General features: G+C 40.8%; 1 protein-coding gene across 3 annotated transcripts in view; it reads left to right on the top strand.

Annotated features, from left to right (window-relative positions):
* LOC309344586 (FRAS1-related extracellular matrix protein 1-like) overlaps nt 1-13,638 on the top strand; it is a 115,997-nt gene that overhangs the window by 93,610 nt on the left and 8,749 nt on the right. For 2 of the 3 annotated variants that reach the window (XM_081867092.1, XM_081867091.1), the window contains exons 28-32: nt 3,223-3,352; nt 3,454-3,526; nt 7,703-7,852; nt 10,129-10,421; nt 12,920-13,099. In XM_081867092.1, coding sequence (XP_081723218.1) covers nt 3,223-3,352; nt 3,454-3,526; nt 7,703-7,852; nt 10,129-10,421; nt 12,920-13,099 — 826 coding nt within the window. Of the gene's footprint in view, nt 1-3,222; nt 3,353-3,453; nt 3,527-7,702; nt 7,853-10,128; nt 10,422-11,975; nt 12,277-12,919; nt 13,100-13,638 lie in introns of those variants that run through there. The other variant, XM_081867093.1, reaches the window with a different exon arrangement.

Below are 13,638 nucleotides of genomic sequence, written 5' to 3'. Positions count from 1 at the left end.
TTTTTTGGCTGCAGTGCAGATGTAGCACAATAAGTGCTACAGTTCAGGACAGGCCTTTTTTTTTTTTTTTTGTCTACAGTGGTACCTCTGGTTACGTACTTAATTCGTTCTGGAGGTCCGTTCTAAACCTGAAACTGTTCTTACCCTGAAGCACCAGTTTAGCTAATGGGGCCTCCTGCTACTGCCGCGCCATCAGAGCACAATTTCTATTCTCATCCTGAAGCAAAGTTCTTAACCTGAGGTATTATTTCTGGGTTAGCGGAGTCTGTAACCTGAAGCGTATGTAACCTGAAGCGTCTGTAACCCGAGGTTGGTAAGGAGTGGCCAGCAGAGGATATGTAGTCTGTGTCACAGCGGTTCTCCCTGCAGTGAGGGCAAAACAACAAAAACTCACAATTCTGCAGTACAATATGCAACCAGGAGCCTTAGAAAATACTGTCTGGGCACGCTCTTTATCCCAGTCTCCTCCCATTTGCAACCCAATACATTTTAACTTCTCTGTTGCTCAAAAAATCATTGCTGCAGAACAATGATTTTAAATCCTTACAAGGTACAGTTTTACTGCTTCTAAAGCAACTCAGAAATGACTATGAAGCTGTATATCATGTGGACAGAACACACTTTGCATTATGAAATGAAGCCTGGAAGCCAAACTTTTCAGGCTGTTTGTTGCTTGCCTCTGTTGTTATTTATTAAAGTCTCAAAGAATAAGTAAACCATTACCATGGCGTCTTAAATCTGCACTTATTCATATATCAGTGGGTGAATATATGATGGGAAGAAATTCAGAGAGAGGAATGCATAAATACTGAAAATAAATAAAGAGCTCCACGGTCCTAGGAGGAAGGAAATAGCTCACACACCTAAAAAGATGTTTTAGGTCCTTAAAATACAACCCCACTTCTTATATCCCCAATGGATCACTCTGCTCTGCAGGAGAAGGCATTCTTCATATACCAAAATGTCAAGAACTCTGTCTTTAATGTGGCCATCTCTGTTGTCTTTTCGGCAGCTACTGAAGACCTTCCTATTCCCACCAGGGAATAGGAATCTCTTTTGAGCAGAGATTATTTTTTTTATAAAAAAACTCAGTCTATATCTGAAATTGATTTGATGTTTTTTTATAGGCGAAATTGTTCTATTATTTAAATATTTACAGGTCACACTTTTCCTAAAATATATAGCAAGGCAGCATACAACATGCGAAATTACAGTAACTTAGAGAAAATGTCAATAAAAGTTTGTTGAGGGGGCGGGGAGGAAGGAATACATATTTCAAAGGCCTATCTGGATCACATTTCAGTATGTTTTTGTTGGTGGTGATGTTTTTATGATAGCCTATGATATTTCATAGGAAGCCATTCCTGAATTGGAGTGAAATGAAATGAATGAAATGCACCATTTTGGCAGAATCACACTGGAAACAGAGCAGCACCGGCTTTTTCTCCTGAGACATTAGAACTGATCTGCAGTCTCAGGGGGGCAGGGACTTTCAAGCTGCTGCCAAGGGGTGACATCATGTGGGACTTTGTTTTCAAACAGTAGTTCAAAGCCCAAAAGTAAAGGTGTTTGCCTTATTTTAATTATTGTTTGTTATAAGAGGAATACCGTAGTTTCCCATGTATAAGACTAGGTTTCCCCCCGAAGAAAGAATGTCAAAAATTTGGGGGTGTCTTATACACAAATACATCTCACCCCATTTTCTTAAATTGGAGTCTCCCAAAATAGGGGCGTCTTATACATGGGGCATCTTTTACATGGAAAAATATGGTATGTTGTATTTTAACAGGGTGGAATGAGCTGCTGCATGCTCCACAGCAAAGGCTAAGGAATCAGGGGGAAGGGTGTAAGATGAAGCAAAATTTATAAACAGCTTTGAGGAGCCAATGAGTAGGATATAAATCTCATTTTAAAATTAGCAATTGTTTAAAAAGCAACCATTAAAAAGTAAAGATTATTAAAATTATAATATATATATGCATATAAAAGATCACACACTGATTGTTGCAAGGAAAACACCGCAGCACCAGCCGTTTTTGTAAAACCAGCCAGTTCCTGTTGGAACAAGAAAGTCTTCTGCTGAAAGGAGGACAACCAGGAGGGAGCCAGTCTAGGCGGGGAGTTCCAAATTCTGGGAGAAGCCACCAATAAGACCCTTTCCCATGTTGTGAGGGCTGCAGAACCAAAAGAAGGGCCTCCCTGGAAGATCTCAGAGCCTGGGCAAATTCATATGAGGGAATATGGTCTTTGAAGTTTGTACTTCTCTGAATTTTGCAATATAAGTTAAAATGCATATATTTGTTATAATAGCATGCAAAATTCATTATATAAGGGCAAATTTGCTTTGAAAAAATATGTATACTAGATGGCATTATATACAAAGATGTATATATTAAAAGAAATGCAAACTGAAATGCTGCTGAATTTTCACAAGGATTTTTTTTTTTTTTTGAGGTTGTATATGCTTCATATCTTTGCAGGAAGGTCTTGAGTTTGGAAAGAAGTGTCCATCTTTTCATAGCTTGTGGGGCTGGGAAAGAACAGAGTACACCACACTGAGCTGCTTGTAGGAAAGATGGGAACTATTGACAATCCTTAGCAATCCTCAGCACAAACTAGAATACATTTTAAGAAATATGATTGCTATAGAGAAAATGCCCATGGCTTTTCCTTTGAGAATGCACTATGTTCTAGCAATTTAGAGCTGCAGGTATATTCTTCAAATCACTTTAAGTCAATAAGTTATCCCATAACACACTTTTGACTATCCATTTATACACATGTTTAATGCAGTAAATGAGTAGTAAGAGTATGAATGTTTGTTTTTCTAATTGCTTACTCTATGGGTGACAGAGAGATTCAAATCTATTTTATGTTGAATCTATAAGTTCAAGCTCTGGAGTCTAGACTAATTTTGAAGTAAGACATTTTGAGGGCCATGCTCCCCCAAAATGTTTAAGGAAGCAGTATAATGCAGGTAAGTGTTAGGGGCACAACTACATGCATGCTGGCTTCAGTAATTCCATGTCTCTGGGAAGATAGCTTTATGAGGCGGCAAAGCTTTTTTATTCTTCCAACATTCAGTGCTAACGTCAGTTCCTACACACATTTCTACAAGTAGTAAATGGGATTCATTATTCTTTACCGTGCCTTTAATTACAGCAACAGAGATCATTGTGGCTCCAATATAATGTTTTCCTTTTAATACTGTTTCACCATCAGTCTTGAAATAAAATGGTCCCGTATAGAACTGGCAGAAACATGCTATCGAGTCTGTGAAAACATTGGGTCTCTTCCTATTAAGCTTCAACGAACAGGAGAGAGTGCAGAGCCCTCATTTGTTGGAATACAGGTAAGAAAAGAGTCCCTAAAACTTTTTAAAAAAATGTTCTATTAAGAACATTTCATCTGTTCGGTAAGAAGGCTGCTTAATTGTGTGTTGTTATTTTTAAGGTCCAAGAAGTATCAGCAAGAGTTGGCTTGGACTTCAAACACAGTACAGCGAGATTAGTGCAGTTTGATCCTGGTAAGGCAATAATTTTAAACTTGTCTATTATGGCTTTTTACATTGAGAATTGCATCCAACATTGTGAGTGGTAGGTAGTTTGTACAACAGATCTTTCCCATTACCTCTTCTTTTCTGCATTCCCTTCAGAGGGTCTGGGAAGAAAAGCCAGGTGGTCTTGGGAACCTACTAAGCTTTGTGGCTGTGTTATAAAATCCTGAAGTGTGTTAGGGAACCATTCCAAAACAGGTGGAGAAATATTGTGCCAGTGGAGACGAACCCTGCCAGGTAACAGCAAGAAAAATTATGATGTCTAGTTGGCTGTCAACCATGTTCAATTAAGGATTGGCCGCTGAAATCAAAGTTTGCTCATATTCTTCAGCAACCCATCCTCCCCAAAGTCTCACAACTACTGGTGTATCTGAACAAAAGATGTGTGAAATGAAAGGTGGTCTGGTGGGCATGAGTAGAACCATCTTGGTTCCCTTCTATGAGCAATGGAATGTTATATTCATTTAGCCTTCTAACTTCCATTTGTTTGAAACCCCAGGTTAGAAGAAAGTCACCAATGCTATTCTTTTTGTTCTTCTGATGTGGGTCATTTCTGCTGCCTTTTGTGATTTGCTCACAGTGCAATCCAATGCATGTCTACCGAGAATTAATTCTTGTTGAGTTCAGTGGGGTTTACTGCTAGGTAAGTGGGTATAGGACTGCAACCTTAGTTGATATGATCAACTCCAGATCATACAGAATTAGGTGATGAGGCTGATGGCTTGCTAAGGCTCTTGAAAGGCATTGATAGTTGGATAGTTGAATTAGCACTGGAAATTTCACTTTCAGTTGTGGTCCACTTGATTTATTGTGAATAAAGGCATGAAAGCAGCCGAAAGATTTAGGGTAATTCTGTAGTGACCAATGAGACATTTGTAAGCTTCTATCAGGAGAACAGGCAATCCTTCTTAGCACTGGACTCAGGAAAACAATTGGGTGAGCCAACAAGCTCTCTGTAGGGAGCTCTCATGTGTGCCCAAACTCAGCACTGAAAAAGGAAGTGGGAGTCTCTTCTGTTCCATTTTAAAACTAGCTTAAATGTTGCACATGCCAACATATTCTAAATTAGTTGCATTGTTGTGCTGTTACATTGATCACAATAAATGTTGCATGTAAAACACATTTTAGTTAATATCTCGCCACATTTTCTTAATTCTAAGAACCTCAAAGAAGAGAATATTGTTAAAACATAAAGACTTTTCATTTCATTTTGTTGAGGGGAGGAGTTTTGTGACTAATGTAGCATGCTCTACCAGTGTAAGTTTTTTTGTCCTAAGCTCACTCGATTTTATTCCTAACATAAAATTTCTTGTCATTTCACCAAATGAGAAAGCAAAACTATCACTACAATAAAGAGTTATTAACCTCTTCTCTATTTTCTTAGAGAGGTCTTAACTTTAGGAAAAATGGGAAATTCTGAGCCACCTTTCGTGTCACGCTTCTGGCTGTTTTACTCATGTGTAAAATGCCCTTTTGAAAACCTGCTGCCAGATAATGAAACTTTGGGAAATTATCTTCAACATGATATAGAACATGGTAACTAAATATGAAGATGAAAAATGAGTCTGTAGGTTGACATTTTCATAGTGCTGCTGGAAGCCACGCTTCTAAGTGTTCTACAGCTGATACGCAAATCATCCCATGTGCCAGAATCCAATTTTATTGGCTTCGTATAATAGTTACCACACTAGCTTAACTTTATTGCTTATTTACAGAAAAACCATTGTTTTTCCATGGAATCTGTTGGCTAATTGCTATGTTACTTCACAGGAAAGGGTGTAATTAGACACTTACTAGTGTTACTGTTACCAAGTTAGCACTTGACAACTGTGTAATTTCTTGACACCACCATTTTATAGATTGTTAGGTGGGCCTCACTGCCTCCACCATTAGCTGATTTTTAACTTTTCACCTTCCTGGCACAGGCTGCTCAGAAGACAGGTGTGTGTTTCTGTCTATTTCATCAGTGATACTTTTGGCCTAGAGCAGGCTTTAGCACTATTAATTAAATTGGCATTTGAATGAGGAAGATTTTTCCTCTAGTGTCATTAACACCTCAATCTAAAATTCTTTGGCCATGATCCACAAATACTCAAGCACAAGAACTTGTGTGAACATCCAGGTTTGTCTTTCCTTTTATTACCTCAGAATTTTTTTTAAGGGGGGCTGGCACGTGGAAGTGCTATGGGGGAGCTATGGGGAGAAGCCTGGATATTTCCATGTGCCTTATTAATCTCTGTGGGTCAGAGCCATGAGATGGAAATAAGATGGCTGCAGTGAAATATATTTATCTATTCCAGTCCTAGGAGCCAACTCCTAGGGGCTGAGGTCCCTTTGGCCCTCCAATAAAATACTTGAGGGGGCTGGACCCCCCCAAAGTTGATGGACATTGCCATTCAAATGGTGTGCATGTGAATGATTATGTGGGGGACCTTACTTGCCCCACATATTTTATTCAAGTTGGCACCCCCTGATTCCACTTATTTATAAGACTGTGGACATGCATCTCTGACACAAGTATCACTGTGCCTGTATGCTGATGAGGAGAGCAGGGGAGCAGCCGAGGCAGGGCTGTGTGAATGCGCAAAGGGAGCCAATCCGGTGCTCCTGCTTGTGTATGCATTCAGTCTCACACCCACATAAGCCAGTGTCACTGGTATAGGGAGCCTGGTTTTGCAGATCTGCACCTCCACACCGGTCACTACTGTTGTACTCTGAAAGTGAGAACATAGTACAGTAGTAGCTAACATCATGCCTTTCATAATTTATTGAACTACAGACCCCATCATTCTTGACCATTGGCCATGCCGATGGGATTTGTAGTCTAGCAACATTTGAAGGGCTACCCCTGGTTTAGCAATACACCCCTTTTTCTTGCCAGATATGGGTGTGCAGGAGAGAGACTTCCTCCTTAGAGTTCTCTTTCTTTCAGATGTTTGTCTCTGCCCATAACAATGCCGAAAACCTTTCTTAATGAGTTTGCTTTCAAATATAATTTCATCATTGTTAGAGGATTCAGGTTACTCTTCTCTATTTACTGTAAGGAAAGGAATATCTATTCTGCAGTGCTTGGTGCTACAAAATCCTGATAGGTCTTAAGCATGTGGTTAAGTACTTTGTTGAACGGGAGCCCAGGGTAGGAATAAAACTTCATCTGGATCCTGAAATCCTAAAATTGCTCCCGCTGTACTTGCCTGATTCTATTCAGTGGGACTGGTGCCAGCATTGTGCTTTGAAAATTAGGCTATAAGGCTCCTTTGTGGCACTAGCATATTAGAACTTGGGTTTAAGGATATATCACAAAATCATCTGCTGGGTTTGCATGCTGTTTCCCATAACGTGGTCAGCTCCTGCTCTGAAAATCCTGGAGCTCCAGGTGTAGAAATGTGTTTGTGGGACAGGATAAAGGAACAAGGATGGGCTGGCAGGGGTGGAATGTAAAAATCTGGGCACCCTTGATGTTCAGAAGTCTTCTTGCTCTCTTCTGCCAAGTTACTGCCAATAAGAATTGAGTTAGATTCTCCTTTGTGGCTTCTTCATTCATAAGTCCATGCTCAACACTTTTACCCAAAATACAGGATTATATGAAAATGATCTGATTGGGAAAATGTCTGCTTAACCTTAGTAAATGTAAGAAAAATAAACAAATCACTGTTAGCACTGTAGATTTTGAAGGTTGCTGAAACCGTTAATATTCATTGAGATAATAGTCCACAATTGCTTCATGAGAAAGTAAGCTGTGACTTTTGGCTTCTAATTGTGTAAAGCTGGGGTTGATGTGGCAGGAAGCAGGTGCCTTGTGGATGTGAAAGGAGGAAGAACTAGGCCTTGTACTGTTAATGAGCCAGCATATGCTACTCCTTGTTTGAAGACCTGCAAAAGAAGACACCAGAGAGATAGCTCTTTGGTAGAAACTTCCTAGACTTGATGCATTCTTCTGTTGAGGATTTACAGTGGTAACCCTGCAATTTTTGGTGCTGGAAACAGTTCATGTACAGAGCAAGTGTCTACAGCCACAACCTATAGTTGGCTCGGAAGTGTTGCTGCAGACTCTGACAGTTCTTATGTGCCTATGGTAAAACAATACAAAAGCTACTTTCAAATGTAACATAGGACTTGTAGATTTAGATCTTATGCTTTTGACAGGTGTTTCCTTCAAGATCTGGAATATCCTCCTTCAGGATGATGGCCTTGAAGAGAACAATGAAGTGTTTAAAATAACACTGAACAAGCCTAAAAATGCAATACTGGGACGCAAGAGGGAACTGACTGTTGAAATTCTCAATCCAAAGGATGGTAAGACAGGTTGTTGAATACATCTTCAGGAAGAACCAACCAAGTCCTTGCCTTTCTGGTCCATCAAATTTCCAAGCGCCACTTTAGTGTGCTGAGGGTTTCTTTTCATTTCAGACCTCTGATCAGCATCTTTCAGGATAGCCAGTGAGATTATTATAAATTGAGGTGGGAAACATTCACCCTGAGGGCCACATTTCCTTCTAAGGCAGAGACTCTCAACCTGCTTGGGTCCACAGCTCCCTTGACCAACTCCATTCTTTCTGCAGCACCCCTGTGGGGCTCAGGAGCCCAGTTATGTCACCCCTTGCCTGCAGAGCTGGCAGGCCCTCAGCCCTTTTCGAACAGCCTCCCTTGTGGAATGTTCCCTCAGCCTCCTCTCCTCTCCCCTCTCCTTGGGAGTCCTCTGGGCAGCCATTGCTGTTGCCCCTGGTCTCTGAGATGCCCCCCTCTGCCCCCAAATAAGTGCCTCCTCACACTGTCCCACAGGGGCCTGGGAAGCACCCCCAGCCTCAGATGCACCATTCACCTGCTGAACTTGTAGCCAGGGGTGCTGCAACAAACAGCTGTACTAGCTTTTGCATGAGTTTTCACTGCCAGTTTTTCTTCTTCACTCAGGCATTGGACTGAATGTTCCTACTTGTATCTTGCATTTTGTACTTGTTTGGTTTGAAACCATTTCACTGCTGTGAATTTTAATTTGTGTGGTGTGTGTTTTTTTTAACCTGTTTTGCTTTGGTAGGCATATTGCCTCAGAAGTGGCATATAAACCAAAGAAACAGATAAAATAAACAAATAGGGGAGAGAGAAAAGAAAGTTTGTAACTGAATTTTTAAAAAAGCTTTCCATCCAAAGTTTGCACGTTCCTGTCTCAACTCACTTCTTTTATACAGCTGTGATAGAATTTTGAAACCTTAAACTTCATTTAGAGTTTTCCCCTTCTTCATGCAGCTGCTCTTCTGCTGAATCAACTTTTACTTAAACAATCCTTGACATTTTCCAATTTCTTTAAAAAAAATAAAAAAGTCTTCCTGCTAGAGGCACTCTGCACCTTCAATTACAGCCTGGGTAACAATTATTCTCCTTTGGCTTCAAACCACCTGAGTTTCCTCCTTAAAGTCACTTCCCTTCCTCTTCTCTCTCCTCCTCCTTCTGGCCCCATATGTTTGTTTTCAGCTGAAATTTCTTGAAGGCTGCTGATCCAGGTGTTTCTGTTAATACAGATCACTTATAATTGAATCAAGAAGAAAGAGCAACACAGCACCAGGCCTCCGACTCTCAAGACGCCTGAGGTCAAAACATGTTCTGGGACAGCGCTACCTTTCTTTAAAATGTCTGTCTTCCTTTTTATACTTTCAGCTGCTGGTCACCATTATCTTTAGTTGAATTGTAATGCCTTAAGAGTTTGCCACGCAGGCTAACAAGAAGCGGGCAGTATATTTCATGTTTGGATATATAAATTCTCATGCTGAGATGAACTACCCACTGTTTTACTCTAGGAGACCCAGAGCGCCTGGTAATTCTGATGCTAAACCAAATTTCCAGCTGCCAGAAACAAAGGCATGGATGGACCCAATTTTGAGTCAAGAGTGACACCTTGTGGCCAACAGATCCCTTTCCCTATTCCTTTCTTGCATGCACACCGGAACCACTTTCTTCAGTTGTCTTCCAGATTTTATATTTATGCATTTCTTTCACGTTGCTTGATTTAAAAAAGAGAAAAGAAAAGAAAAGAAAAGAAACTCTTGACAGTGTAGATTTTTTGCATGACCCCTCCAATCCTAATCTTCGGCAACCTTCTCGGTCTGTCCTTGAAGGTTCCTAAAGTGACAATTGTAACCCGAGCTGACGTTGCAGTGGTGAATTTGAAAGCAAGACACTGTCCTGGCACAAAAAGCAGCACTGTTGTTTTGGGCTTTTGTCTGCAGCATCTGGCTTTGGGCCCTCTCAGAAATGAGTTCTCTGAAGATTAAGCTGAGATTGCAAAATTAATCTCATTTGTGGTTTATTTTAGATTTTGACCTTGAATTGCAAAGATTCAAAGACCACCATGTAGCAGCCTCTCAAGGGGTGCTGTTGTGGGGTCTCAACTCCTAAGTTTTCCACTCTTAAAATTTATTATCCAAAGAAAATAAATCACTTGCAGAGGCTTCATGGCCTTTCATTTTCTTCACAGTTCAGCTCTCCTGTAACACAAAACACAAAACCCTTCAGTCATTAATTTTGCTCACTTGTGCTTCTAAACTCTGCTTTCCTCCTTGTTCATAATTAATTATTAGGTGACTGTGATTCTTCCACAACATTCCAAGATGGAGGCACTCAAAAGATGTTGGAAAGGACTAGTAGCAATTCAGGAAGTCTGCTGTCTGCTGGCCGTTCCCATAAAGCAAGCGAAAGAGCAGATGTCCTTCGTGAAGAACATCTGAACAATAGGAATCTTCCCCATAATCATCATGGTTCTTTGGCCAGAGGATATATTCCACAGACAGGACACCTGCCTGATCATGTAAAGGTGGATTTCCAAGTTCTTGCTGATTCTAAGCATCAAGCAGTTCAACACAATCCTCCAATGGTATGTACAGCTAATATCTAAATATATACAAAGTGTAGCAATGACTTATGTAAGCTGGAAGCAAGTAAGCTGTAGGATAGTTATAGGTGTCTGTATTCTTGAATTTTAATAGCTGAAGGGCAGGAGATATTTACAGTCCAGTCCTATACCTGCTGACTCAAATGGAAGCTCCATTCAGTTCAGTGGGACTTACTTCTAGGTAACTGAGAATAGGATTTAAGCCATAGTCTACTTTAGTAAATGTACAAATCTGGAAACCTGATTTTAGGCTCTTGCTAGATCCAAAGTGATATAGCCCCATTGATTTAAGTGGGCCTCTTTTAATTTACACCAGCGAACAATGGAGCCAAATACATTTCCTCTACATTTTTCTTTTTCAGAAGCAAAACGGCCAGGATAATGATCCTTCAGTAGGAACAAATGTTATTACATAGCCTTCTCTACTACACGAGGGCAAAGAACGAAAAGAGATCCTATTAATAACACTCCGTTTTCCTGCTGATGTTGCAAAATAGGCCGCCATAAAATTATGAATATCATTGCCTTTCTGGGCGAATTAACTACTTAGAAAAGTTGTAATGGTGGAACATGGAAGGATCTGCTAATGAAAGAGTGGAATGAAAAGGACGTACTCGGTGTTGTCCATTGCATGTACCTGCCAAAATGGAGCCATTCCCTCCAGTATATATGATTAGTAATTACATTTTATGACTAAAAATTTACCAATGCTCTTAATGCCATTCTAAAAAATGTCATTAAGAGCCATGCCAACCCAAGAAAATATTTGTAGCCCAAGAGGCTGCTTCACATTTATCTGAGATGTCACTAAACCAAAGATCAGAATAGGCAGGGCTGCAGGTTCGTAAATCATCCATTTATCTCTTTGAACAGGGAAAGTGAGGCGGCAGGGTGGAGAGGAGGTACCATAAAGCACCGTTTTGTTCTCCTTTTTCTACTGCTTTTCACTGCTTGTTTCCCTGCTCTATTACGTCACTGACGCCTTCTTCCATGTGACACAATCCTAGCCAATCAGAGCCCAGACATTACAGTGGTACCTCGGGTTAAGTACTTAATTTGTTCCGGAAGTCCGTACTTAACCTGAAACTGTTCTTAACCTGAAGCATCACTTTAGCTAATGGGACCTCCTGCTGCCGCCTCGCTGCCGGAGCCCGATTTCTGTTCTTATCCTGAAGCAAAGTTCTTAACCTGAAGCACTATTTCTGGGTTAGCAGAGTCTGTAACCTGAAGCGTATGTAATCCGAGGTACCACTGTATGTAGTTAGCATGATGACACCATGAATCAAATTATCTAGCCACAGCAGCTATGTGACCAGTAAGCTAATTCAGTTTTACCAGAATGCTTTCCTCCATGTGAACAGACTTTGTGATAATGTCATGACCAGAGCAGGGCTGCAGTTGCCTTGTTATGAATACAGCCTATGGCCTGGAAGATTGCCAAAATGGGGCAGCACTTTTCAGAGGTGCTGAAAATGTTTGAGCTTCTCCCTCTAGCTCAGCCTAAAGTACAATGTTTGTATGTTTTTCACCTGCAAGGTCTTCTCAAAGCTAGCAACAAGCTGAAATGTTGAAGCAATACCAGTCTCCAGGGCCCATGTGTCACAGTCATTACGTTCCCTCCAAACCTACTGATTAGGTAACAGTTTTGCACTTGACACTTGCAAGCTCTGGCGGTCCTATATTGAACTGAACAAGGATTAAGAGCAACCCTCAATCATGTGTAAGGGGGGAATGTAAGTTGAGTGCTCAATATGCACCATAATTGGCCATTGTGCACATTCACCATTCGCCTCATGGAGAATGTACATGCAGTTTATCCATGTGCACATTTCTTCATCAGTATATATGTACAGTGGCACCTCGGGTTAAGTACTTAATTCGTTCCGGAGGTCCGTTCTTAACCTGAAACTGTTCTTAACCTGAAGCACCACTTTAGCTAATGGGGCCTCCTGCTGCTGCTGCACCGCTGGAGCACGATTTCTGTTCTCATCCTGAAGCAAAGTTCTTAACCTGAAGCACTATTTCTGGGTTAGCGGTGTCTGTAACCTGAAGCGTATGTAACCTGAGGTACCACTGTAATCTCAACAGGCCTTGGAGAATGTGCCCATATGGACTGAATTTTTTACATTCTCTGGCTATTATGCATAATCTCCAACAGGCCTTTGGGGCATGTGCTTACATTTCCCATAGCAGATATACTGAAGTGCAGTTTTATGAAATATCCCTGCAAAAATAAGTAGCACAATGCCACAGAAAAGTGAAGCTACTTGGCCAAAACATATTTTGTTGGGTCAAAAACTGAACTCAGGTCCAGAATTCCAGGCCATGCCGAAACTTTTACAATAATTGTTCAGCAGCAGTTCTTAGTGTTGGTGAAGTGGAATCCAGAGTTCCCAGCTGAGTTGTCCTTGGGGGCAGCGGGGGAGGGGGGATTGGGAGGGAGCTGCACTTGCTCTTTATTTTTTCTTGATCATTTTCAGTACCAAGGAATTACACCAACAGGAGCTGGTGGACAATTCATCTTGCCATCTGCCGTCAGGGCAGCTGCTAGAGAGCCTGTGCCTGTTTTACCTTTTCACCTACAACACCAAAGTGACCTTCCTCAGAGAGATTTGGGCACGAAGAATGAACCTGTCCCATTACAGTCGAGTACAAAGCAGGTAGAATTAGCTTCCCAGGTTGTACGGCAGCAGGCGGGGATGGAATCCTGGGTGACAAGGGAAGGAGAGAGAGATATTCTCTAGAGTGCAGTGCATATTATAAATCATTATATTCCTTGCTGTATTTGAAATTATATAAAGGCTATAAATCCACAGCAGAATGTTTTCAGGGCAATCTGATGGTAGTGCCTCGGAGTCTCCCAACTAATTTTATTGCCTCTGCTAGAGACAAAGGATGGATTATCAATTAATCAGAACCCACTTTTTAATCTGCAATCAAGGTTTTCTTTTAACTACGGTGCAGTATCGATTTAATGCTTCAAGAACTGATTTCATGTCCTGTTCCTCCTGCCCTGAACTTTAATAACACTCATAGAAATACTTGTGTGAGTATGCAACAGGAATAAGGAACTTCCCTTCTGCTTCAGATGTTTGTATTATTGCAAACTTGAAACAATTCCTTATTGCCATTTAGTTGGATAGTGTATAGGCTTGAATTAAAATAGGTCCTTGCAAAAGTAGATTTAAGATCCTGTGAC

This window comes from Podarcis erhardii (genome assembly GCF_964252035.2).
Source record: "Podarcis erhardii genome assembly, chromosome: 6".
NCBI classification, from domain to species: domain Eukaryota; kingdom Metazoa; phylum Chordata; class Lepidosauria; order Squamata; family Lacertidae; genus Podarcis; species Podarcis erhardii.
This window is presented reverse-complemented; position numbering and strand designations above follow the sequence as displayed.